The sequence below is a fragment of the Copadichromis virginalis genome, linkage group LG6 (genome assembly GCF_057382275.1).
Source record: "Copadichromis virginalis isolate Kocher_CV1m ecotype Utaka linkage group LG6, C_Virginalis_male_GT1.1, whole genome shotgun sequence".
Taxonomy (NCBI): domain Eukaryota; kingdom Metazoa; phylum Chordata; class Actinopteri; order Cichliformes; family Cichlidae; genus Copadichromis; species Copadichromis virginalis.
In genome coordinates, this window is record NC_140623.1 from 16,083,331 (window position 1) to 16,111,274 (window position 27,944).

A 27,944-nucleotide genomic window follows, 5' to 3' on the forward strand; every position below is an offset into this window, starting at 1 on the left:
AGTGTGTGAATGCGAGAGTGAATGAATAGCGGCATTGTAAAGCGCTTTGGGTGCCTTGAAAAGCGCTATATAAATCCAATCCATTATTATTATTATTATTATTATTAACCTAGCTTAGCACACTAAAAGTAATTTCACACTTTGACTTGTTAAATTTCTAGATTTTTTACTTATAATCTCACAAAGTATTTGTTTTTCTACTAACATAACAGAATGACCTCTCTGAACAGGCTGGCACCAAGGCCAGTGAAAATGGGAGGTTTGTTTCAGGAATGGCAGCTGGCATAAAATCTATGGCAACCATGCTGAGCCATCCACTGCAGTGATTTATTTACCTTGGGAAATAAGGGAGCAGGTAAAAATACAGTGCATCCACAAAGTATTCTCACTGTTTAACTTGTTCCCCGTTTATCATCTTACAGCATTTAATCAAATGGATTCAATTCATTTTTTTATCTCAAAATTCTACACACAGTGGCCCATAAAAACAATTTAAAAATATGTGCTTGAAACTCTTGCAAATTTATTAGACATAAAAAACAAAAATATAACATGATTTCACAGCCTTTACTGAGACACTCGAGACTGGGCTCCGGTACATCCTGTGATCATCTGTCAGATGTTTCTAGAACTTGATTGGAGTCCACCTGTGGTAAATTCAGTCAGCATGTCAGAGCACAAACCAAGCCATGAAGTCCAAGGAATTGTCTGTAGACCCCAAAGACTTGATTGTATTGAGGAAGCGATCTGGGAAATTGTACAGAAAAAAACGTCTATTACATTGAAGGTTTGAGTGAACATAATGGCCTCTATCATCCAAGTTTGGAACCACCAGGACTCTTCTTAGAGTTGGCCACCCGGCCAATCTGAGCAGTTGGAGTAGAAGGGCCATAGTCATGGATGTGTCCAAGAACCTGATGGTCACTCTGACTGAGCTTCACTTCACTTCTAGAAGGACAACCATTTTTGAAGCACTCCACCAATCAGGCCTGTATGGTAGAGTGGCCAAGCTCGAGCCATTCCCCAGTAAAAGGTGCATGACAGCCCAAATGGACTTTGCCAAAAGGCACCTGAAAGAGTTTCAGACCATAGGAAACAAAAAAAAGATTGAACTCTTTGGCTTGAATGCCAATACCATCCCTACAGTGAAGCATGGTGGTGGCAGCATCATGCTGTGAGGGTGTTTTTCAGCAGCAGGATCTAGGAAACTAGTCAAGGTCAAAGGAAAGCTGAATCTACAGTCCTTGATGATAACCTGCTCCAGAGCACTGTGGACATCGGACTGCAGCGAAGGGTCATCTTCCAACAGGATAACAATCCTAAGCACAGAGCTGAGACAACAAAGGAGTGGCTTCAGGTCCACTCTGTGTATGCAAGTCAAGACTTGAACCCAAATAAGCATCTCTGTAGAGATCTAAAAACCTTTATAATGTGCATTGGTGTCATAATCTGGGTAAAGGGTGGAACTCAGCAACCTGCACATTTAGAGACTGGAGATTTGTGACATGTGATGGTTAGTACTAACCAGGGTCTTTTCCCATCCCAGGAGTGTTTGTGTCAACTTGCTGTAGTCCTAAATAAACTGTATGTTAAAATCAAAGTAACTTACAATAAAAACAAAATTTTACATTGATCCCACAGCAGCTTCAGTCCTCTGATCTAAACTCAGGGGTATCACATAGAGTACACCCAAAGTTTAAAAGAATGAAACCATGTGGTTATTTCAGGCAGACACATCTGGCACAGAATCCCCGCACATCTGCTTTTCAAACTTTCTTTTCACAAGCAACAGCCAATCAGAAGAATAATGAACAGAGAAACAGGATACAGGGCCAACACAGAGAGACGGGCAAACTATTTATGTTCAGTCTCACAACAATAGCCAAATTATAATCTAGTGATTCAGTTCATTTCAATTCACTTTTACTTAAATACTTTCCAAATCCCAACAACAGTTGCTTCAAGCAGAGGCCACGCATAAAAACACGGATTTCAAACTGAACATGGTCCTTTAATATATTTATTAGCTTTTTATCAGTCTCTGGTGTGGTTATAGTGATGAATAGAATTTGCACACTGAAGTTCAGGGCAACTGGCACCTGTGTGAGTCTTTCTTTATTGTGTGACAGGTTTGCCTGTCCAGGGTGCAGAGTTGGTATAATGACACAGCATCACAGCATGTTGTGTGTGGGGTGGCATAGTGGAGTATGTGCACACTGATCTAGAGTTTTGGTAGGATAAAGGTATTTATGTAGCTTCTGTATAAAATAGGTCCAAAGATTCAACCCCTAGCGTTACTATACAAACAGCCTAGTTCTGCCTTTCTACTGGAGTGAAGCGACATATACTGTCATGAACCGAAGTTCCGAGCGCAGGCAGGACCCAGTAGCAGAACACACACACTAGGGAATGAGCGAATAAAGAAAGTAATTTTTTATTGAAACTAAAGGTGTCCCGTGAGGGTAGCCAGAAAAACAACGGGTGAAACCAGACGAAACCGAGGGACCGCACAGGGAACGCCGAGAGCGGGGCTGTGAGAGGCTGTAAAACAAAAAGAGAGACAGATTACTGGGGTGCGGAAAAAAGGCAGCATACGAGGGAAGGTGGAGTGTGCGTCTCACGGTGATAGCCGGGCCGAGTGAACCAGAGGGGGGTGGAGCTCCAAAAGGGGTCGAGACGGCGAAGCTGAATGTGAACCGAATCTCAGGCGGACAGGTGGACAGGCAGGTGGCTCAAAAAACACGCCGAGTTGTGATCTGGGTACACAGGGAAAGAAAAACAGTGTTAGGTCCGATGGAGAGTTTTGTCATACGAGTTCTTTTCCGCAGGCGTACGTTACCGCTGAGAGGCGACTACGGACTGGCGTGGAGCAGCAGGTAGGGCAGGATTAAATAGTCCACCTGGTGATCGCCTGGGATGGGATGCAGGTGTGGGGTTAGCAGCCACGCTCGTGGGCGTGGACATCCCAGCAGCACCCCGGACGCCGGGCCGCGGACCATGACAGTACCCCCCCCTCAAGGGTCGCCCCCAGGCGACCGGCCGGGACCCCGCCTGCGGAGAGAAGCACGGAAAGCAGAGATGAGACGAGGGTCCAGAATGAAGGAGCGCGGGACCCAGAGGCGGTCCTCGGGGCCGTATCCCTCCCAATCCACAAGATACTGCCAGCCGCGCCCGCGCCGGCGCGCATCCAGGATCCGCCGGACCGCATAGGCCGGATGGCCGCCGACGAGCCGGGCGGGAGGAGGGGGCTCGGAAGGAGGGCACAGGGGGCTGAGGCGGACCGGCTTAAGTTGAGAAACATGGAACGTGGGATGCACACGCCGAGAGGCCGGAAGCCGGAGCCTGACTGCCACCGGGTTGATGACTCGGTCCACTTCGTACGGCCCGATGAAACGGGGAGCCAGTTTGCGGGACGTGCCCCGGAGCGGGATGTTCCCAGCAGCCAACCAAACCTTCTGTCCCGGCTGGTAGTCAGGGGCTGGGGTGCGGCGACGATCGGCGTAGTGCGCCTGTCGTTCCTTTGCGCGCAGGAGGGCGCGGCGAGCGCAGCGCCACACACGTTGGCAGCGCCGGAGGTGATGAGGGGCCGACGGGACGGAGAGGGACAGGTCCTCTTCCGGGAAGAGCGGAGGCTGATACCCGAGGGACGCTTCGAAAGGAGAGAAGCCGGTGGAGGACGAGGTGTGAGTATTGTGGGCGTACTCCACCCAGGGCAGGTAAGTAACCCAGGAGGAGGGGTTTTGACTGGCTACGCACCTCAGCATAGTCTCCAGCTCCTGATTAAGGCGTTCAGTTTGCCCATTGGATTGCGGGTGGAAACCGGAACTCAAACTGACCTTGGCGCCGAGAATGGAGCAGAAGGTCCTCCACACTTGTGAGGTGAACTGGGGACCGCGATCGGAGACAATGTCCAGGGGAATTCCGTGGAGCCTGAAGACTTCCGTGACTAACGCTTGGGCAGTCTCAGCAGCCGAGGGCAGCTTGGCTAGCGGGACAAAGTGGGCGGCCTTAGAAAACCGATCCACAACGGTGAGGATGACACATTTTCCAGAAGAGGTGGGGAGACCGGTAACAAAGTCGAGCGAGATGTGAGACCAGGGCCGGTGGGGAGTAGTGAGTGGGTGGAGCTGGCCCATGGGATGTTTCGTGGATGGTTTATTACGAGCGCAGACGGCACAGGCAGACACGTAGTCCCTCACGTCCCGTAGTAGCGATTTCCACCAGAAGTGTCTGCTGAGGAGGCGCGCCGTTCTGCTCACGCCCGGGTGGCACGCGAATCGTGCTGTGTGGATCCAGTGGATGACCGCTCCCCGGGCGGCGGCGGGAACGAAGCGCCGTCCCGGCGGTCCGGTCCCTGGGTCAGGGTCCCCTGGGAGCGCTTGACGAATGGTCTCCTCAATCTCCCAGGTGAGAGCACCCACCACGCAGGAGGCAGGCAGGATGGTGGCGGGGGGGGGCACCTCGCTGTCGGGGGAATACAGACGGGAGAGCGCATCGGGTTTGATGTTTCGTGACCCGGGACGATAGGAGAGTGTGAAGTTGAAACGGGCGAAGAATAGGGACCAGCGAGCTTGACGGGGATTTAACCTCTTGGCGGTTCTGAGGTACAGTAGATTTTTATGATCCGTCCATATAACGAAGGACTGTTCGGTCCCCTCCAGCCAGTGACGCCATTCCTCCAATGAGAGTTTTACCGCTAGGAGTTCCCTGTCGCCGATGTCGTAATTCCTTTCTGCGGGGGTGAGTCGGCGTGAGAAAAAGGCGCACGGCCGGAGTTTGTTCAGGGGCCCAGACCGCTGGGAAAGAACCGCCCCGACTCCCGCGTCAGATGCGTCGACCTCAACAACAAACTGTTTAGAAGAGTCAGGATGGGTCAGAATGGGTGTGGACGTGAATAATCGCTTCAATTTAGCGAAGGCTGCGTGGGCCTCAGGGGACCATGTGAAGGACGCCTTGGGTGAGGTGAGTTGGGTGAGAGGCGCGGCCACCTGGCTGTAGTTTCGAATGAAACGGCGATAAAAATTCGCAAACCCCAAGAAGCTCTGAAGCTTCTTTCGTGTCTCCGGAACCGGCCATTCCAATATGGCTTTGATCTTCACCGGGTCGGTCTTCACCTGCCCACCCGCGAGGATGTAGCCCAAGAAGGAAATGGATGAGGCGTGGAACTCACACTTTTCCGCTTTTACGTACAATCTATTTTCGAGCAGCCGTTGTAGCACGCTCCTCACATGGATGCGATGGTCCTCGAGCGTCTTGGAGAAAATCAAAATATCATCCAGGTAAACAAAAACAAACATGTTCAGGAAATCCCGTAACACGTCGTTGACTAGGGCTTGAAAAACCGCCGGGGCGTTCGTTAACCCGAACGGCATCACTAGATATTCAAAATGCCCTAGTGGGGTATTGAAGGCGGTCTTCCACTCGTCGCCTTCACGTATCCGTACCAGGTGGTAGGCGTTCCGCAGATCTAGTTTGGTGAAGACCGTAGCTCCCTGGAGTGAGTTAAAAATAGAACTAATGAGTGGGAGGGGATATTTGTTTTTGACGGTGACGTCATTCAGCCCCCTGTAATCGATGCACGGGCGGAGCGTCCCGTCTTTCTTTCCCACGAAGAAAAAACCTGCAGCCACGGGAGAGGATGACGGCCTAATACGTCCTGCAGTTAGCGACTCCTGGATGTAATTCTCCATGGTTTCTCTTTCGGGGCGAGACAGGTTGTATAATCTGCTAGAGGGCAGCGAAGCTCCCGGGAGCAGATCGATAGCACAGTCATATGGACGGTGAGGCGGGAGTGAGAGCGCCTCATCTTTACTGAACACCTGCTGGAGATCGTGATAGTCGGGGGGCACGGAAGAGAGGTCCGGCGCGGGTGGCGGGGCGGGCCTCCGTTCCGTTGAGGCGGAGGGAACGGCTGACCTCAGGCAGTTCGCCAGACAAAACACACTCCAGCTCGCGATACTTTTTCCGGCCCAATCTATGTGTGGGTTATGTCTCTGTAACCAGGGGTAGCCTAGGATAAGCGGGGTGTCAGGAGCAGGAAAAGTGAAAAAGGACAGCTGCTCTTGGTGGTTACCTGATGTGATTAACCGTACAGGCGCGGTTTGGTGAGTTATGTATGCAAACACTTGGTTGTTTAATGTAGACGCAGGGATGGGCGGTTCGAGTGGAGTAAGAGACACAGCTAGCCTCTTAGCCAGCTTCTCATCCATAAGGTTCTGTTCCGCCCCGGAGTCCACTAACGCGGGGCATGTAAAAGTCTGATTAGAAGTCACGATAGTAACGGACAGTAACAATCGGGGTCTAGTAGTGCTTAGAGTGCTGCCCACCCGTATCCCCGGACTCACCGGTGGGCCGGGTCGTTTGGGCGGACCGGGCAAACAGCGATGCGGTGACCGGGCCTCCCACAGTACAGACATTCTCCAGCCCGAAATCGGCGTTCCCTCTCCTCCGGAGAAAGCCGAGAGCGTCCGATCTGCATGGGTTCAGGCGGGGGCGGCGACGGAGAGCGCGCACACGCAGCTGGGGGCGGGGGCGGAGAAACGCGAAACCCGGGGCGCAATACGGAGCCCATAGGCTTAGACCGCCGCTCGGCATCCCTCTCCCGCAAGCGTCTGTCAATCCGACGGGAGAGGGAGGCCAATTCATCAAAGGATCTGGTCTCCTCGTGAAAAGCCAGTTGGTCCTTCATCTGGTCATTTAACGACCGTAAAAAAACCCCACGAAGAGCCGAATCGGGCCAACCCACGGCGACCGCTCGAGTACGGAATTCAACTAGGTACTCCGCAATACTGCGCCGCCCCTGACGGAGCCCCAGCAACTTCTGCGCGGCATCGTCCTCCGATACCGGAGGGGAAAACGTAGCCTGGAACTCCTCCAGGAAGTCATCGTAATCGCAATCACGAATGGGGTGAGAACTTAAGTAGGCTTCAGCCCATGCTAGAGCACGCCCCCGTAACAATCCCACGAAGTGGGAGATCTTAGCAGTATCCGTGGGGAACGCGTCAGGCGTGCGACTGAAAAACAAGGAGCACTGGAAAAGGAACCCCCCACACAGGTCTAGCTCCCCGTGGAAGGGTTCCAGCGGCGGAGGCGACACGCCGCGGTGCACGGGGTCGGACGGCCTAGTTTGTAATTTATTCTGAGTGTCACTGAGCTCTTGACAACGGTCTTGGAGAGACTGGAGCTGCTGATCGTGGCGACCGAGGATAGCGCCCTGTTTATTAATAGCGGAGCGGAGTGGATCTGCTGGGTCCATACTGGCCAGTCCGTACTGTCATGAACCGAAGTTCCGAGCGCAGGCAGGACCCAGTAGCAGAACACACACACTAGGGAATGAGCGAATAAAGAAAGTAATTTTTTATTGAAACTAAAGGTGTCCCGTGAGGGTAGCCAGAAAAACAACGGGTGAAACCAGACGAAACCGAGGGACCGCACAGGGAACGCCGAGAGCGGGGCTGTGAGAGGCTGTAAAACAAAAAGAGAGACAGATTACTGGGGTGCGGAAAAAAGGCAGCATACGAGGGAAGGTGGAGTGTGCGTCTCACGGTGATAGCCGGGCCGAGTGAACCAGAGGGGGGTGGAGCTCCAAAAGGGGTCGAGACGGCGAAGCTGAATGTGAACCGAATCTCAGGCGGACAGGTGGACAGGCAGGTGGCTCAAAAAACACGCCGAGTTGTGATCTGGGTACACAGGGAAAGAAAAACAGTGTTAGGTCCGATGGAGAGTTTTGTCATACGAGTTCTTTTCCGCAGGCGTACGTTACCGCTGAGAGGCGACTACGGACTGGCGTGGAGCAGCAGGTAGGGCAGGATTAAATAGTCCACCTGGTGATCGCCTGGGATGGGATGCAGGTGTGGGGTTAGCAGCCACGCTCGTGGGCGTGGACATCCCAGCAGCACCCCGGACGCCGGGCTGCGGACCATGACATATACTGTCAATCATACTACAGGTACTCAAATTAGTATTAACAGGAATGAGTCAGTAGTAAAAACTAAAGATACATCATTTTCAGAAGAAAACAAATGTAGAGATCACAAAAGGTGATGCCAAACATGATCATTTCTACTTATAGAGATTCTAAAGAAATAATTCATGCCTATAAATCAGTTTCTTCCTACAAATCAGCTGCTAAGCGCTTTTGTGTTTATCTCCCTCTATTTTGTTCGAGCCCCTGAATCACTGTCTCCCACTGCGAACCAGTAATTATCCAGAGCAAGGAGACTTTTATCTAATGTATAATTGAAGTGGTGTACAAATAAGTAATATTGGTGGCTGAGGAGCAAGCCCACCCAAGGCAAATAATGAGCAGACATTTAGAAGGGAGGAGGACATATCTGCAGGGGAACTGTGTTTTGTTTAGGCAGGGAATTTGTTTTAGGAAACACATTTACTTTTATTAGAATGGCCTTTAAGATGAGTCAGTGGGATCGTTCTATCGTGTGTACCTACTGTTTGAACATTTGATTAGTCTTCAGAGATCATCAGGGGTATGAAGATGACTCAGAGGCACTGGTTGTATTCGGTGCCAAAGGAGCACCTTTGAGTTTTAAATGATCAAATGAACTGAAGCAAGAAAAAAAAGGAATTATTGCAATGTTCTTAAAATGCAATGTCTGGGGAGCTTTTTAACTTTAACAGCACAATTAAAGAAGTTTTTAAAAGGGAGTAAAAACAGCGAGGGAACGGGAAGGTGATCAGTGGCGTGGTCTCATCGTCCCAAAACAGAGAAACAGGTTCGAGAGAGCTGTCGTGAGTTGGTTGGGAGAGATGGGGAAGGGTGAAAGGAGAAAGATGAGAGTGGGAGAGAAGTACCACGTGTGGGGGAGGGATAGGGCAGATGCACCCGTGATGAGGACAGGAGGGTGCCAAGAGGACCCCCCCTCTGTACAGACAGGCGTGCACAGACACACACAGACAAACACACACACACACTGCTGCCCGAGTCACTCATTTGAGAGAGCTGTCAGCAAAATGAAGGAGAGGAGACATAAGTAATGTAATGAGTGCGGTCTCGACACAGGCCCGGCATGTCTCTGCCGCTTCACTGGTCATGACTACATCCCACAGAGAAACAAGAGTGTTTGCTTTTATCTGCTCTCGTTCCCCCCTCCTCCTCCTCCTCTCAGCCGGTTGCCATGACAACTGCGGAGCTCCACCCAGGAAAGAGATGTGTATGCTGGGAGAAAGAGGATTATTGGGGTCAGTGGTCTCTGCGAGTGTGTGTGTGTGTGTTTGTCTCTCTCTCTCTCTCCCTCTCACGCACATTCACACGCAAGCTTTCTCACAGAGTGCGATTGTGCACTTACACATAACAATACAGTGACTGAGTATTTAACAGGAATGAAGCCAGACAATTAGCGTTTTTGTTGTCTGTTGTTTATTTAATTAATCAGCCCCCTGGAGCGAAGTTTTATGGGTTAGTCATTATGTTGTTTTTGTGATTAGCATTGTTATTGAAAAATTTATGGGGGCTGTTTTTGTGGAACTTTTTAATGTTCTGTAATAAACTCGAGGTCAGGGTGATTAAGTGTTGCACTTCTATAAAGTAAAGAAAAAAATAAGGAACAGAATGGAAGCTGATGAGAGAGGCTCCCATCATCATTATGTTTGTTACTTTTCTGTATGGGTCAGGTTTTAGCACAGCTAAATCCTACATTTCCCGTAATCCAACAAATGATATTGATGCATTCGATCCGTCATGCATTACCATTCGGAAAGTGTCTGATTAACAATCATCATCTTGGCAGAGAATAAAGGAAAAGGCAGCCAACATCGAAAGAAGAGCTTTGAAAGTTCTTCCTGGAGAAAGCCTACTTAAGCCTACTTAAAGAAATGAGAAGAAAGCTTGACTAGGAGAGTTGAGGCTGTGTTGAAGAATAAGAGGTTTGTCATAGTTGTGCAAACTCTGTTTTTGCCTCATATACTGTATTTCCTGCATCTACTTCTTATTTTCCTGGCAAAAAACAGAAGTGAGTCAAGACTTGTTTACTTGTGAACTGGTTGTGATAAGACCGCCATATAACATGCTTCTAAAGCGTTTACATAGCTGAGTGGTAGTGGTATTTTCTCAGCACCATAACAAAGCTCTAAATCCAGTTTCCTGGTTGCTCTCCAGTGACTGCACAGTGGTTTTAACTGGATTTTTTAATTTTTTCACTAGAATGCATCTCACTCTCATATAGGGTGTCGTTTTTAGTACAGTGGGGTGGGGGATAAAACAGCAGTAATTCATACAAATCTTTTTAATGAAAGCAAAGCTGAGTGCACCTCCTAAACTAACAGCAAGGATTCGGGTCGTAGGAACACTTTCAGACACATTTACAGCTCATTCACGTTTCTGTCTAGCCGATGAATGGTTCAATAAGAAATATTGGCAATTAGAACCCAACAGTAGAATGATAGGAACTGAGTCTCTGAGTAGATCAGGCAATTTTGTGTCTGAGAAAAGGACACGGTCTCAGACTTTGATTTCATTTCTCACGAATGACTGGGCAGATTTTCAGGCCCACTTGGGGGCTGTTTTTCCCCCCAGAGTTTCAGGACTGTGCGACATGTTTACACACCACACGAGTAAATGTCAATCCCTTTCTTCCACAATCGCTTCCTGTGCAAAAACTGAACTGTAATTTGACTTGTGATTGATGGAAATCTGCTCTTGCTTTCATAAACTTTGATTACACGATTTTAAACTGTTTAATTCCCCCTACATTATGAATGTCATGACATATGGAACAGGATTATAATGATGTATAATCCTAAAAATGCCAGGTCCAGCTTATTACAAAGCTAATCAAGAACACAGCACAAGGTTAAATACTTCTGTGGACCGAGTGAAAATGGCACTGCTGTAAATGAACTGCTTTTGTCACTTTATTTATAATTATATGATGTTTTTTCTTCATTTTGGATAAAATCACAACTTAATGTAACTGTATTCCAACATCTTTATGTCTCAAGAGGCCTCGACTGAGGTTTGAAGAGCATTTTTAGTCTAATTCTGCACAATGAATACGTACAGTACTCTCATGCACAAGTGCGCTCATCAGACTTGTAAAAGTCTAAACATGTCCTTCAAGGATGGTGGAGAGTTATCAATGGCAAACTGAGCTGTGAAGGGGAAATCACGCAGGGTGAAAGTTTTCATACCAGCTGATGCCAGTTTGGCTGGTTTGTGTTCCTTCATCCAGCAAGAAGGAACCACTGAGCTCTGCCTGTGGACTGCTTCACTGCTTTTTGGCGTACAAACCATCTTCTTTGCTTCCTGTAGCTTTCATCAATTACCATATGCTGCCATCTTGTGGTTGTCAGCTGATACTACATGCTCAAAGTTGCGCACAAGTGGAAACCCACAAACCTTTTCTTACGTCTTGTAAAGCCTTACAGCTGATAGAGGGTGCACTTTGATTAGTTTTGTTTTTAGACTGTATAATGAATCTCAGTATAAGTGTGGTGTTTGCTGTGGTCCTGAGAATAAAGCAAAAAGTGAAGTTTTTCTACAATCAGGCAGGGGCTGCGCAGTGTCACATTGCTCTCATACAAACAGTCTGATTCTGGTGGCACGATGTGATTCATAAAGCGATGGCAGAGAAGAGGATGTGTCTTGACAGGAGTCAGCCCATTACAGCCGATGTGGCGTCGCTCTGCTGTCCTCACCGAAGGTTAAAAGGTCATTCTTCCACCACAGGGCCCAGGAGGGAGCACAGTCAATCCTGTGTGAGTTGTGACCAGGTCAGCACTTTGCAGAGAAAGCCAAACAGTGGGGAAAAAAGCCCTCACAAAGCACAGGCTGCCTGCAGTGACCGGCCAGCGCTGGAGGTATCAGGGTCATGTTATTTTATCAGCCTCATGCGAGGCAGCTGGGGTTTATTGATACAAACAGCTGCTGGGAGACAGGAGGAGGGAGGTGACGCAACGCAGTCAAGAGTTTAAGGCCTAAAGCCAGCTTTTAAGTTTTAGTGTTGGACTGCCTGTATTATTAACCTTTATTTTACCAGGAAAAGTCCCATTGAGATTAAAAACCTCTTTTTCAAGGGAGTCCTGGCCAAGAGGCGACAACATGTTAAAATGACAAAGTTACATACATGTTATAAGTAACAATTACATTTTAAAAAACATTTTTCTCTGGCTCTCTCAATTTGGACTTAAAAGCATTTAATGAAATAAGATCTGCTATCTTCCAGTCTTTTTGCATCATGTTCCATGTGAAAGGGGCAGCATAAGTAAAAGCCCTCTTTCCCAGTTCAGTTCTGGGAAAGAGCTGAACTGCCTGTGATTATAAGATCAGTTTAATTCATCATTAGTCTGTGAAGAGTTTAACAAATACTCAAGGAGATATTTATTGGATGAAGGAGGAACAATCCATCCTAATATCTAAGGTTCATTCAGTTTGTACCATGTTCAGCCTATTTATATCTATCATTCAGGCCCATTTGTAGCTATAATTTGTATAGTTTCTTAAGACATCTGTAACTTGTATTTTTGTACTTCTTATCTCCTCCTTGTGTCTGTATATACACATATATATATATATATCTATTTATATATTACCCATTTAAAATTTCACTAATCCAACCCAGCATCACCGGGGTAAACGCTCCGCTAGCTGTACTAGCTCTCACGAGACCAAGAAAATCATCAAGTGTGCACGGGCGGTTGCCACGGCACACAAATGTAATCATGTTTGCCAAAAAAAAGTTGCAAAAAAATTGATTTGAATGATTGAACTGTTTCAGATTAATTTTTCTGCTGAGTGATCGTTTAAGTTTTGTTTGAAATCATCCATCCAAACAACTAAGATATAAAGTGTAGAGCGGTTTGTAAGAGTTCCCCTTTCTAAATACATTTATATCCCCAGTACTGTAACAGAGTGATGCATCGTAGTTACCTTGTAAACACGCTGAGAAAATAAGGCAGACGCAGACATCAGAGTATTTTTTAGGAATAATTTATTGCCAGTAGGAAAGCGTGAGCTTGTGGCAGTATTCAATAAAAACCTTAACAAGACCATAGCATTGCTCAGACACACACAGACACCTGAAAAAGTCACGTGTCCATGGATAACTCTGCACTATAAATATATTGGGTCCCATTTTCTTGGTGGAAAAATAAAGAGGTTCCAAAGTCAAAATGTACAAACAAACAAATAAAAAATAAACAACACAAGAATATGCAGTCGTTCATTGAAGACCCTTTTTGAAATGAGCAAGAGACAACAAACTTTACGAGTACACTGTGTTCAGAAAAGTCACGCTCTTCTCTTTATCTCTCTTTTTAAACACTTCTTTTTTTTCTTAATGAATGTACGCACAGTAAGGCTGATAATGTCACACCATTTAACTTTTTTTGTTGAAAATAAAAGCATAGAATATCTACAAAACCTAGTAAACTTTGAAATCAAAACTGTACATTTAAATTTACACTGAAAATGAAGACTTGTATAAAAACATCTTGCTTGGTTTTGTTTATAGAAACAAAGACATTTACTTTCTTTTTTTTTGTCGTGATGTTTTTCCTGTTGCACGTTGAGATGTCGATCCTTAGCACAATCCACTTCCTGTGTATGATGGCAGCTACTTAAAGCGAGGGGGGGGGGCTGGGCTGGGCTGAGCAGATGCAAAGCGGCTACAGAGAGTTTCCTATAACTTCTTCAGATCTTCTCAGCTGAACGGCCTTCTCAGCCGGTCTCAACAAACCCCTGTGTTTATGTGTCAGTGTGTGTCTGTGTGTGTGTGGGTCCAGATTCTGTGCGTGTTTAGTGTCTGTGGTGGTCAGGGGCGAACATAAGGTGTAGCTGTGGGTTTAGGCACTTTTGTTTGGATCCAGTGTCAGACTTCAGTGTGCTGCTGGGAGTCCAGCGCCGGGATGGACAGCCGCTCAAAGTGGCCCTCGTCACCGCTCTCGTAGTCGCTTATCATCACCTCGGACTCCTCGCAGCACGCCGACATGTCCGAGCAAGAGGCTGTGGACGTGTACAGAGACATGGACATGTTGTCCAGAGCAGAGGAGTCAAAGTCCCGACTGCAACCTAAAGGGTAGCCTCCTCTGTAACCGCTGTTACCCAAGGTGGAGGCTGGGGTGGCGGAGGCTGAAGTGGTGCCCAGGCCCTCGGTATCGCCGCCGTCACTTGGGAAGGAGTGCTGCGGCAGGTACTGGTTAAGGCTGTAAAGCTCGGGCAGGGCTGGGCGCTGGCGGATGGCGCCTGAGCTGCCCGGACCGGTCATAGGCGGGTCCAAGTCTCTGCCGAGGGGCCGCAGGGTGTCGCAGCGGTCGCTGTACTCTGGCAATGGTGGCGGCGGGAGGTCGTCGTTTACAGGGAAGTCCTCTGGCGGCGGAGGGAAATCGCTCTCAATGTCAAAGCCGCCGGGATAATAGTCGGTGTCGATGGCACTCGGGTCGCTGTACAGAGGGGCGGGTGACTCCACAACCTCATACTGTGGAAACTCCTGGATTCCAGGAAGTTGAACACTTGGCATCCAATCAGATGTGTCCCAGTGATATCCTGTTTGAGGAGGAGAGACCACAGCACACACATTATATCACTGCTCTCTCGCAAAAGCTGCACAGATGCTCTCAGGTTAATGTTAAAAACCCACACCATGCAGGAGGAACACAGGTCAAAGTCACGCACCACAATGAGCTTAAACAAACTGCACAACGCTCTGTGATCAGACACACTCAGCAGACATGATTCACAAGTTAACAGACACAATAAAATACACAACAAAAATAGTCTGTCTCCCTGTGTTTTTGTTTAGTTATCTTTTGTTATAAGATTATAATGTGATTTCTTTTTCTTCCTTTACAACTTTAAACTGTTGCTGGTGAGTCATCCTGATCTCAGGGATGCATGCATACATTTATCTAATCAAAGATCACTGAGGGCAATGAACTAACTCCAAGTGGCCAGGAGGGCATTATCACTGTGTCATGGGTGTATAGCTGACAAAGCAGCAAAATACAGAGCTGAACATAAAAATGAAGCCAATGTGGAAGTGCCTAAAAACCTGCATCCCCTCTGAAGGCTGTCTGAAGTGTACGGGAGGATGGTGTTCTGACTCCATTATTTGTTTTCAGTTGAATCTGGATGACATCACCGAGGGTACAGCCATCTTTTCGCCTGTCTATGGGAGCGATTCCCAAAGAGTCAGCCCTGCTTCTGAGCGTTTCTATTAAATCTTGTAATTAAATTAAAAGATATGATTTAAATAATCCTAATTATTACGGCTCACCCACGTGTACATTACAGCCCCAAGTCTCAAGTCCGACTGTGTGATTTTCCTCTTATTTCAAAGCTAAAAAAAAAACCTGTTTTAAAACAGATGCCATGGCTTTCAGAAAGCTCACACAACAGTAACACAGACAGACAAACATAAAAAACTGTGAATACTTCCAGTTAGTTACTGAGCAACACTTTTGATCATATAACATATACTCATGTATGTCATGCAAAGGATTTTTTCAGGGGGGTTGAAGGAGTAGAAACATATATATAACCTTACAATGCAAACAATAACACCTTATCAGGCCACAAAGCTCCAGAGCCACGTTAGAGAGGAGGTTAAACTCTCCTCATTAGGGTTCAGGGTTAGTGGTTAAACTGCAGAGGATGGGATCAGGGCAACACCAGGCAAGCAAAGAAGAAAAAAAACACAAGTCACCTCTTGGGTTCTTGAGATCATGAGCCAAAAAAGACTCTTTACATGAGGCGAGAAGGGGGAGAAAAAGAGAAAGAACAAGTCGCATTAAAATCTACGTGGAAAGAACATCGGCCTTGGAACATGAATGAAATGAGGACAGCGAACACTGAAGGGCAAATAATGACTGAGGCAGCGACAGTTCAGTGAGTGCACAACAGCTCTGCCATTTTCTTAGACCGACTTCTCGAGGTGCACAAGAGCTCAGCGCTGAATCGAGGACGCAACACTTGAGCTGCTTGTTTAATTTGATTTGTGCATATCTTTTTAATTAGCTTCTGAATCACAAAAAAAGGAGACGTTCTAGTCGGTGAGGTTTTGTCAGTGGAAGATAATGGCAGCTCTAACAGCCTACACTTCACATCCCAACACAGAGGACAAAAACCAGCGGCAGATGGAAGCTGGAAGAGTACCTTCTCCTTCCACCGTGTCAACAGCAGAGTTGACAAGGTGGATAACTGTCACAATGGAGGCTTGTGAGAGGCAGGGGACAGGGGGGAGAGTGGGTGGAAGAGATCTTAGCATTAGTACAAACGCTCTTTATCATTTATCAAAGACAAATAAAAACACATATGGAATGCACAGGGGTGGGAGAGAGGCCAACACAAGCAACATGTCCCACAAACGTCGTCCTCGTTTGCTTTTTTATGCATTGATGCTGAATGTTTGGGGGAATGAGGGCGGTGTTAATGGTTCGGCACAGCACAATGGTGGGAATAGAGCGATGGTAGCGGTGGTGTTTGTGTGTAGTGGGGGAGAGGATAGGAGGGTCTAGTTTTGTTTGTGCAGGATAACACACAACAACAACAACAAACTGAGATGCTACTGGGTGCCACTGACAGTACAGATGGAAGAATCAGTGAAATTCCCCAGAGATCGAAACCCATTTCCAGCTAAGAGAAAAGCTGAATGTGTGTGCGTGTGGAAAACACTCACACACATTCAGCAGGAAAGCAGAAATTACCTATTTTGCACACGCTCCGTTTCTAATTCAAATTTGGATTTGCTGTCACTTTCGAAGGCGCGGATGAAGGGTTTGATGACTTATGAGCAGCACAGTGCCCGGCGTGATATCTAAGCAATGATGAAAAGTAATTAAGTATGACATGGGAAAGAAATGGGAGAACATAAAATGTGCTTGTATACCCTTTTGATATGTTCCTTGATGTTTGCTTGAAACATCCGTTTGGAGCTATTTTTTGAAAATATGAGGAAACAAAAAAGGAGGGACAAAAGGAAGAAAAAGGCATGCTTGTAAATAAAAAATAAAATAAAACAAAGCGCAGATGTGTGAACAAACAGAATATAACTGCCGTTTAAGTAAGTCATCAAACTCCTTTTGAAGCTAAACACAGGTGAACTTGGGGCCAGAAGAACAGGAAACAAGGTCAAATTTGTATTTATTTTTGTGTGTGTGAATAATCCCCAGAGAATAGCACAACACGAGTTGCAGTGATTACTTCTGTCTGTACCGGTAGTGATCGAGGACTTACAGGCCGGAACCCCTATTTAAAACCTTGTTCTGGATCTGTGGACTGATTTGATCCATATGGGAGCTGAAGCCCCGCAGCAAAAAAGAAAGAGAAAAAACAAAAACAAAAGAAACAGGACAAATGACCCTTAGAGCCACTACTGGGTCATCCATTCTGTACATGCAGAGAGAAAAGTGTTAGCGCTCAAATCAACAAGACAAAGGCAAATGTTGCAAAATCCTGCAGGCCGATCAGAGAAAAGGAACAAAAAGCAACAAACAGAAAACCAAAACAATGCATCTCATAGATTCATGTGCCAGAAACGTTCAAACTGCGCTGTCTTGTTAGTTTTTCTTTTTTTTCTCTAAATGCTACAGAGGAGCAAATTAAACATGGCAGCATACCGTTATCATCACAAGACTCAGACTGGAAGGAGCTGAGGGACTGGACCTCAGACATGCTGCCTCTGGTGTTGTAGGGGTGACAGGCACTGTCCTCCACAGGCTTCTTGGTCAGGCACGGATCCAAATCCACAACTTTAGCTGGAACAGAAGGCGAAGTATGATCTTAGTCACACATTTTAAATATAGAACATGCCCCTGGCAGATTTTTGTTGTCGTTTGTTGTTCTTGTTGTGTGTTTGAGTCTGGACCTGCTGGAGGTTTCTTACTGTGAAAAGAGAGTTTTTCCTTCTCGCTCAAGTTTTACACTGAATGTAGTAAGTGTAGTTTTAAAAGAATCAAACTAATGACTTTATAATATTTATACTTTATACTTTATAATAAGTAGTTTGGATTTCCAAAATAACTTTGTGCTCATATACGCTGGCCTTTATGCTTTTTGCCAGAAGGATTTTTATAGTTTTACAGATATTTGATAAAAATTGTTTACTTGGCAGTGCACCAGTGCTGAATGCTCTGCTAGTGTATTTAACACAAGCTGATGAATTCATGAGAATCCAGATATCGGGTTTTTTTCCACAGACGTCCAGTTTCACATGCATCTACAGACAGTCAGCGATGCATTCACAGGAGTGAAAATAGCCAGTGCTGACTGGAACATGTGCGGCAGCTTTATACAAAGTCAAATATCACCATTTAGACGTTAAGTGACCAAGTCTAGTTTACTTTTACTACTCAACAACTCTGGAGACTTAAGGAATCCGAAACTTGCTAAATAACCCATGTTTTAAGCATAATGAGACACTAATCATACTCATTTGAAGCTCAGTGCAACTCCTGGGAAAAAACAGCTGGAATCAAACTTACCATCGTAATCATAATCCCAGTTTGGCTTCTGGATGGAGTCGCTGTCTGAGACAGAGTTGGATGGAGGGGGAGGAGGGAGATTGGGCGCTACGCTGCACACGGCCACGGTTTTGCGGTGCCCGTGCACAGAATCTGGGTTGAAGGTGCTGAATTCGGGATGCTCTGGTATGGTGGAGCCCTCGAATGAATTCCTATCCAAGTTATTTCTTGAGTCGCTTGGAATACTGGGAGTGTAGGAGATAGGCCGCACGGGCACCTGAGGAGGGATGTCTGAGTAGATGTTTTTGTTGAATTTGGCATCAAAGTAAGGTCTCTGGAGGAAGGAGTGAGGCACGTTCGAACCTCCAGGATGTTTGTCGTCATCTTCGCTCTTTGACCTTCTGCGGCAGGCCTTCTTGCGGATGATAATAAAGAGGAGGACCAGTATGAAGATACTAGACACAAAGACAACAATGCCTATCACCTCCTCCAAACCGATGTTCCAGGAGTTGGAGACCAAATTATTGCTGTGAACGTCCTGGAGTTCACACACTGCTCCACTGAAACCCTGCGAGCAGTTGCACTTATATGAGCCGTACGTATTCTGGCACTGTCCTCCGTTGGCACACGGGTTCTTGATGCACTCATCAACATCACTCAGGCACCTGGACAACATGTATGAATTTCAACTGAGGTTTGTTTGTGGGCAAAAAAGACGCTTTTTCTAACAGTTGTTGCAAAACACAAGATCTACCTACTAGGAGAATTCAAATAACTGGTGTTACTGCTTATTTGAGCTCCACACTGACATACCTGTCTCCCTGGAAGCCTGCTTCACACTCACATACGGGACCGTCCAAGCTGTCGATACACTTTCCGCTGTTTTTACAAGGGTTGTCTCTGCAGTACGGCCCCAACTGGCACCTGCATTCACAACAAGATTACTCCAGCATGAAGCCTCAAATTCCAAATTAGATGTGCACAAATCCTACAGTAACAACTAATATTAAAATTGCATTAGCTGATGTGAAGCAAGCCAGTAACATCATCCCGTATGTTGCGCACAATGTTCATATTATCAAGATTAAACATAAAACAGTGCAGTACCTCGGTCCTGAGTACTGCCCTCTGCACTGGCAGTAGAATTCACCTCCTCGGGTCACACAGGTGCCACCATACAGGCAGGGGTTGGAGGCACAAGGACTTATGGGGATCTCACAGTGTGTGCCCATGAACGAAGTGGGGCATTTGCAGAAGTAGCCTGAAGAGTTTAGAAAAACAGGTCAATGAGCAAAATAACAAACTGACGTTTTTTGTCATCATAAATCTATTTCTTTTTTCTAAAATAGGCTGGTGTGATTTTAAAACATCCTGCAGATGTTTTACCAAAAGCCTTCTAGTAATGGCAAGACTGTAATTATGCCCCTGAACCACTGGCAGGTTTTTATTGTGAAACAGATGCAGAAGTGTTGAATCCACATCAACAGGCGTACATCAGAATGAAGCATTTACACTAAAACATGATTTTAGTATTTAGTAGATTTTTCCTTATTAAGCAGAGAACATCTGAATTAGGACAGGTAACAGACCTAACAGCTGCTCCAGATTAAAATCACGGTTCGCGTCTTAATTTGAAAATCTGTGCTATTCCTTGGATGCCGGTAAATGGAATTTAATATGTCTGAAAGGCAGCGATACATAATCAGATAAACTTCTCAATGAAAACCAGACTCAAGGAAATGCACAAGGACTGGAAAATAAGTGAGTGCAATGAGCCAAGCAGGACTCCACCTACCTCCATTAGGCAGCGAGGTGCAGCTCCCTCCATTAGTGCAGGGGTTGCTAGAACAGCTCTCGGCAGGTGTGAGCGCGCAGCCTGGAGCCACGTCCACGATGTCCTCCAGCACAGCGTGGGCCCAGCGAGCCCTTGTGTTCAGAGGCAGCTCCTGGCCATTCAGGGTGATGGCCTCCATGCAGCCACGCAGCCCGTTGGTGACAGGCAGGCTGCGTCCGTGGCGAGGGGAGGCGTGCTGGCGTACGTGACCCCCAAAGTAAATGCTGTTGTCAAGATTGAGGGTCCGCAGAGTGCCCGGGGCTGTGCCGGAGGCAGCGTGCACCCGGTCCAGCACGAGTTTAGCATAATTACCGTCCACCTCCAGGGAAACGGAGTGCCACTCGCCATCGCTAACCTGAGCGCTGTGGACCGACACCAGCCCGGGGCCGCTGCCACAGTCAAACTTGTATTGCAGACGGCCGTTCACGATCTGTTTCATGGACAGAAAATATAGCTTTAGAATATGCTACACATCCTGCACATATCACACCAGGTCATTCATCTCAACACTGAGACTCAAAAGCCACTGAGTCACTGTTTTAAATCAGTTTTTCACACAGGACACTTCCACTTTACTGGCTTTCGAAGAGCTTTACAGAAAAACAACAGCTTTATAAAACAATTAAACTTCTGCTCAAGCCTCTGAAAAAAAACCCAAAAAAAACAGCTCGCAGCCTGTTAAACTAAATCTGTGTCTAAGCCAGCCCAGTTCTTCCTCTGAAGTCTGGCATGTTGACGGCTATACCAGACAGACTCGAAAAAGGAATGTGTGGAAAACTGCTTTCTGTTTCCCTCCCACTACTAAAATAGCTCTTGTGTGTGTGTTTTTCAACCCACCACCACATTCCCATAGTCCCTCATGTGAAAGAAGGTTTAAAATGGCTTTCTTGAACCCTTCAGCATACTTGGTTGGTACACATGGCTGGCTGGTCTCGAGAGAAGTCGGGTCAGTCATGGGTTTTTTAGACCCTTCTGATATGGAAATGCTGAGCAGTAATACAGAGATGGGCTAAGAAATGCAAAGGCTTATTCAAGATTAGCAAGGTTTTCCATTCAGTTTTAAAAATGACAGAAGGGGGAAAAACACCCATGAGTGAAATATGGGGCTGGAAAATAGGTTTGCACACACCTCAAGGATGCTGTAGTCTGTGCCTTTAGCATACATGACGGTAGCGTGGCTGGAGAAAGTTCGGAGTCGCAAGGATAGCTTCATCAGCTCCTTGTTCTCATTCTCCATCAGATGGTATTTCACATAACCATTTCCACTGAATGTGAGCGAGTGGCCATCTGGCACAGGATGAACAAATGTACAAGTAAGACATAACAGCAGTGTAAATGCAGAAAATGTTAGACAGAATATCCAAATCACAGATAGTCTTACCGGAGCATTTGCTTTTTTTGCCTTCAGGACACACACAACTGTACTCAGTGTCTCTGGGATCTGCCACACACTCCATACCCTCAGGACAGGGGTTGTTCTCACACAGGTTGTTCAACACGGGGCATCTGCCACCTAAATGCCAAAATAGCGCAGGTAAGATTAGGAAATCTACCAAACCATATATGAGCAAATACGTAGGTGCATGAGGTGTAATCAGGAACCTTCGCACTGGCAGGTCGCGGTTCTCTGGTATCGTGGGGTGACGAAGCTGAGGCGGGCCGTGCTGTAAGTGGACATGGCGTTTTTATCCAGGGAGATGACCTCATCACAGAAGTGTAATGGACAGTCCAGGCCCGCGCACAGCTTCTGCGCCACCCGCACGATGCGGATGCCCGTCATCTCCTCAATCACAGCCGCAGAGGAGTTCAGCTTCCGGAAGACAACCTGAGGAAAATTGGAAAAAACAAAACACTCGATAAACTGTTCAAATGAGTGCTCTAATTATTCACTAGTCAATGGAAAATTAATCAGTTCTGATATGTGATTAATAGCTGAAGTCATTTAACCCTTTAAGACCTACCATAGAACCAAGTGTGCCAGAGCTTATATTATATTTTTACATGCTGTGGAGCCATTTTTGGGAGCATTTCAAGTTGATATACATCAATACAACCATTATAGCCCAAATTTTAATAATATGTATTCATTAAGTGCATAGTAATTACATAAATTGCAAAAAAGTGCAATAAACTACAAAAAAATTGAAAATGTTTTTGTTTTTTTTAACATATATTTCTAGTTAGAGAAATTTAAGAGGCTTATCCCTCAAAACTGTAAATACAAAAAAGTTGCACAAAATAGTTTCCCACCACAGGAAATTTATTTTGAGTGTCTTCATAGTTTTATTTTTTTTAAATACACCAATTTTTATACACTGCAGGAAAAACGAAAATAAATCTTATAGTGCAAATTTGCAAAAAAACAGCATGTGCATCAAAATAAACTATTTCCAGCAGTGCAATATGAGTCCTAAGCATCTCAGAAACGACACAGAAAGTCATAAAGTCAAACATAACCTTTAAAAACACCAGTATATGCTTGTATAGGCCCTGAAGGTAAAAAACTACATTTTCGCAAAAATGACGTCACTTCCGGTTTCGGGCAGGTCATGGCGGACATGTGATGGTTCGCGCTGACGTCTATTCCAACGTAGGAAGTGTTAAGATCAGCTGATCGGATCGGCAAAGCGTGTTTCTGGAATATTATGTTTTTGTTGCTGCAAGCGCTTTTTATGCAGTTTTTGCAAAGCTATATGTGGAAGGAAACCGTGACCGAGAACAAGCTGACGGTTTCATATGCAAAAAAAATGATTGCGCTAGCTTACGTGGTTGCAGAGCTACCGGGATTTAAACATAGTTACGCAAAACGGAGCTTGCCCGCTCCGACCGGTTTTAAAGGGTTAAAGGCCGGGGCTGAACTTGTGACTATCACCTGCCTAACTGGCAACATTAATTAGCAAAAAAATTGGATACATGTTAGTCATTTTTAAAACAAGTCACAGTTAGTTCAAACTTCTCAAGGAGCTGTTTGAAAGAAAGGCGTGTTTGATCATTAATTCTCACTGTAAAAGAAGAACCCAAAAGCTTCGAGTACAACGGACTTGACCTGACGAAATACTGAATTTCTGGATTCTTGAGTCAGTCTTTCAAAAGTAGCACAACATTCTTGAAAGCTCAATCAGCCCTTTTGATCCCAGTAACTTACACAGTGTTTAAACTTGAGCATATTGCATTCATCAAGATCTAATGTGTCGATCTAGAAGTCCCTTTTTTTAATATCATTTGGATTCGGTTTCAAGTAGTAGCGCCTTTTTAGAGTAACCATTTTGACACGAAACAGTATGTAAACACAGGTGTTACCTGTCACTTGTACCTCATTAATGGTATCACCTGTGTTTACCTCCCATTCTGTGTCAACATAGCCGCAATGGAAAAAAAATCTATCGAGCCGAGGGCATATATGACAGATTAACTGTTATCGGTGCAAATATGTTAGACTACTTCCTAGTCTTACCTCCTGAGATTGATAGGGACTGCCAGCTCTCTCTAGAGTCAACAGAACATCCAGATCTCCTTGCTCAGAAGGCTGCAGGCTGACTAACTGAACCTCGCTCCTCCTAACTCCGGCAATGTTTCTCAACGCTCGCTGGAAGTTGCGCCAGTAGTCCCCAATAAACTCCTCGGGCGCGATATTCGCAAAGCGCACATCGATGGAGTTATCCAAGGCCTGACGAGCTGCTTGTCTGACATGCACGGTGACGTCAGCCGGCGTGGTGAAGCGTCCGTCAGTCACCGTCACGTTAAGAGGGTAGTGCCCCACATCGAGAGGACCCAGGGCGATAATTTTGCCGTCAGAGGGCGACACAGAAAACAAGCCGCTGCTCTCATCCGAGGAGGATGAAGGAGCGAGGCTGTAGGTGAGAGTGTCGTAGATGTCTTGGTCGGTGGCGTGAATCTTGCCCAGGACTCCTCCGGGGTATTCATCGCCGGCGGTCGACACAAAAATGTCGAGAGGAAGAACGGCGGGAGGGTAGACGCTTTCTTCAATTATACGCACGCTGATGAAGGTGGTGGACAAGAGCTGTGGCTTGCCACTGTCTGACACCTGAGTATGAGAAAGAAAAAAACAGAGAGAGCATCCGAGTTTAATCTTTATTCCAACAGCAGAGGGCAATCAAGCTCTTGTGCTGCTCACATCCCTAATCTCACTGCATCTCCATACTGTAGGTGTAACCCATTTTAAAGCCATCAACATCATACATTTTAGCATTCACACTTTCACAGAGATGGTCATCAGCTCTGTGAGAGAAAAACAACGATGACTCACATCTGAGTGTGCATCTTGTGTGTAACAAGACATCACACATTTCATGTCCTTTCTGCCCACACATTTCTTCTCTGTTCCTTCCTCTGACGTGACACGTGATCGAGCTAAATCAAAAAAAATCTATTCTCCTGTGAGATGCACTCTGATGCTGCTGCCTTATGCACCTTACACCACCCTATAAAAGCTGAATTTAGAATACATTTAAAAGCTTTAAAGGAAGGAGATGCAGGGTGGAACACTGAGTAGTTGGCAAAATGTGGGAGCGTGACAGTAAAGGTACAGAGAGGAAAAAGAGAGAAGACAGATAGATCAGATTGTTGTGGCTCGATGGTTAAATCGATACAACCTCTCAACTCCGGTTTCTCCTTGGACTCCTCGACTCACCTGTGCTTGCAGTAGGTAGTTTTCTTTATGTTTTCTATTCAGCACCCCCATGGCCACTAGAGCTCCCTGCTGATTGATGTGGAAAACGTCGCCGTCGTTCCCAGCGACGATGGCAAACGTGAAAGGTGGCCCGTTGTGAGAAGCGTCCCGATCGGTTACAGTGAGCTGAAGAACACTCGTGCCTGTTGGACGGTTCTCCTGTGGGAAGCAGCAGAGGTGTGTTTAACACTGTGCTGAGAAGACGTGGTTATGGCGAAGCTGTGATGTTTAACTTCAAACGTGTTAGATATTTGCTCAGAAAACGCAACTGTGCTGCAACACTGAAGCTGACTCGGCGTCCATAAATCCTTCTGACCGCCTTCACAAAGTCAAAACTTGTATCTGAAAAATGCTTTTGGTTTACAGCCAAACAGTTCCCACCAACCTCAGCTCCAAAGCCACCAGCTAACTTTCGCAGCTGTGGCGATAAACATTTTAAACATTACACTATACATGCTAGCGTTTAGCTCCAAGTACTGCTGGGCTTAACTAAAGATTTGAGGCTGTAGACGCTTAGCTCTATTTTTATTTATCTGGCAATCGTCCCGGTCTAAGAGCCTGTCCACAAACTTGCGGGTAGGCTTCTCATGAGTAACAATAAAAAGGAAGATGACAGTTTTATAGGCAGAATTCTTGTTTTCTGTCCTTGAATGAGCTTCAAATCTGTCTTTCTGTTGACTCTTTCAAGCCCTGAGTGAAAACTAGACTTTTTCTTCTTGAGGGAAAAAAATAGGCAAAAAACTACGGATCTTTTTATTGTTCATACAGTATCTGCACACTAGGTTTTTTTTTCTTGTTCTGTTTTTGTGGGATTTTGTACCATACTTTGATCAAGGCTCCGGTATAAGTAAAATAAAGATCCTATCCTGAAGTGCTTGATCTGTTTGGAATATATATTTTGCCTCTTCATGATATCTCCCAAATTTATCTTTTTTAGGCTTCTAAATAGAGAGAAAAACTAGAAATGAGTCTTCTTTTCCCCTGTCTTTTGAATCTTCTCCTTTTTAATCTCAAAAACTGAATTACAGGCACCTCCCTCAGTTCAGTCAGTCGTGCTTTATTAGCTTAGTATCTTCCATATTCCCACTGTCCATCACTCCTCCCTTTCTTCCATCCCCATCTGCCAGTTTATACTTAAAATGCAGCCTGTGTCTTTCAATTCCCTCACCCTCCTCTTTATCCCCCTCCTCACCTCTGTTCTTGCTCCATCCTCCAACTTGCTTCTTGACATTCTAGTCGTGCAGTCTTCTATTATTACTCCCTGTTAATCCCTCTCTCTGTGTCCACTGCACCCCTCTTCCCCTCCCACCACGCCTCCTCCTCTTTTTCTTCCTTTCCAACTCTAATCAGTTATCCGCATTGACCCCTTTCCCCCTCTCACCTGGATGATGAGGCTGTAGTTGGCCTGGGAGAAAAGGGGAGGGTTATCGTTGATGTCGGAGATGTCAATGTTGATCATGGCGCTGCTGGAAAGAGGGGGTGCCCCATTGTCTGAAGCTACCACTGTTAGAGTATACCCCGATGTCTGAGAGAAAGAAAGAGAGGGAGAATTACCATAGACAGACGAAGCTGCTTTTGCATGCAATAAAGCAGAAATCGGTAAACAAGCTTCCTTATTAGACCTGACATGACTTTTGATTGGATTCTGCATAGACTGCAATTAGTTCCTAGGTGGATTAAACTGTGTATGAACAGTCAGCATTGTATCTGCGGTTTCTCTTACTCTCTCTCTGTCCAGCTGGCGAGCAACTTTAAGCTCCCCTCTGACCGGATCAATGGTGAATGGGCTGCCTTGGTTACCGGCCACAATGGAGTACCGCACGTGGTTGTATGAAGGTCCGTCAAAATCCTCAGCCATCACCTTTGAATCAATCAAACATGAACACCACAATCGATCAATCAACAGCCCTTGAAAAGAGGCTGCTTGTACATGATATTCTAACATGACCTCTGAAAACCTTGTTTCTCAATCAGCTTTAAACAATTACCCGCTGCATTAAAAAAACATGATAATTATATTTGCATTTCTTTCTGTGCTCAAACACTACAGTGTCTTGAAGTGGTTGAAAGTGGCAGAAAGAGGTGAAATAAAACTCATTTTCAAAGAATGATCAGCAATAATCAGATGAGAATAATCAGATAAAACTCTAATGCATGTACTACAGGGTCAAATGTCAATCAGCGGTGTCCTCTGCACTCAATTGCAGTTGTTTCAATCGCTGGCCTGGGAGTTCAGAAAGGCCAAGTCTACATGTAGAAAAAAGGTGTCCAATGATCAGGTTTTATCAATATTTGAATAAAATCTAAAGATTAGATACTCCTAATGAACAATTAACCGGTGTGCTAACCTGTTTGGTAAACATTATATTAGTTTATTTATTGTTAAAGAGTTTACATTGTTTACATTTAAAATAAGGGGCTTTCAAGCAAATCACTGAAATGATTCGATTAGTTGCTGTGATTTTCATTCATGTTTTAGCATATTTAATGGGAGAGTGCTGTGTAATCTAAAAAACAGAAGCTAGCTGTAGTCTCCACTGATGTAACACTAGGGCATACAAACTTACACATCTTCCATTCACACCACTGCTACACTCGCACACACAAAAAGATCAACACATGCTTAAGTCTTAAAACCGACCAAGCGTCACATCTCCGGGGAAATCAGCAGACAGTAAAGATTTACAAGAATGACACAATGGCAGGCATTAAAATTCTCTGATGGATAATTTATATTCAGGTACATTACACACAGATAAATGGCCACAAGCAGAGATCTTTTATGAGGGGAGAAAGAATGGGTGAGCAGCAGAGGTAGACAGAAATCGATGGGAGTGAGAATTTAACTTGCAAAAGGCAGCAAATGGCTTATCTAGGATAAGGGCTTAATGAGTCAAATGCTTTTAATTAAACTCGCCGAGCATGTGTGTCAGATAGTGCACGAGAACAGGGATGCAGTGAGCATGAAGAGCATTGGTCCTAATTTAGCCGTTCCACCAGATGGTGATT

General features: G+C 45.7%; 1 protein-coding gene and 1 long non-coding RNA gene across 9 annotated transcripts in view; both read right to left on the minus strand.

Moving 5' to 3' along the window:
* Window positions 1-6,909: 6,909 nt before the first annotated feature.
* Window positions 6,910-7,906, minus strand: LOC146707543 (uncharacterized). The gene is made up of 3 exons (XR_014920845.1): window positions 7,763-7,906; window positions 7,545-7,679; window positions 6,910-7,464 (listed from the first exon to the last, which is right to left on the minus strand). It is a non-coding gene; the product is annotated as an uncharacterized LOC146707543 (long non-coding RNA).
* Window positions 7,907-12,927: 5,021 nt separating this feature from the next.
* fat1a (FAT atypical cadherin 1a) overlaps window positions 12,928-27,944 on the minus strand; it is an 80,698-nt gene continuing 65,681 nt past the window's right edge. For 3 of the 8 annotated variants that reach the window (XM_085458930.1, XM_085458929.1, XM_085458933.1), the window contains 14 exons: window positions 26,659-26,796; window positions 26,317-26,460; window positions 24,897-25,094; window positions 23,700-24,290; window positions 21,848-22,070; window positions 21,627-21,758; window positions 21,375-21,532; window positions 20,207-20,675; window positions 19,519-19,672; window positions 19,225-19,335; window positions 18,433-19,076; window positions 17,569-17,706; window positions 15,657-15,692; window positions 12,928-14,497 (listed from right to left, as the gene is read on the minus strand). In XM_085458930.1, the coding sequence (XP_085315056.1) occupies window positions 13,824-14,497; window positions 15,657-15,692; window positions 17,569-17,706; window positions 18,433-19,076; window positions 19,225-19,335; window positions 19,519-19,672; window positions 20,207-20,675; window positions 21,375-21,532; window positions 21,627-21,758; window positions 21,848-22,070; window positions 23,700-24,290; window positions 24,897-25,094; window positions 26,317-26,460; window positions 26,659-26,796 (3,810 nt within the window). In that variant the 3' untranslated portion in view covers window positions 12,928-13,823. Of the gene's footprint in view, window positions 14,498-15,656; window positions 15,693-16,105; window positions 16,166-16,215; window positions 17,249-17,568; window positions 17,707-18,432; window positions 19,077-19,224; window positions 19,336-19,518; window positions 19,673-20,206; window positions 20,676-21,374; window positions 21,533-21,626; window positions 21,759-21,847; window positions 22,071-23,699; window positions 24,291-24,896; window positions 25,095-26,316; window positions 26,461-26,658; window positions 26,797-27,944 lie in introns of those variants that run through there. The other 5 variants (XM_085458931.1, XM_085458934.1, XR_014920846.1 and 2 more) reach the window with 4 other exon arrangements.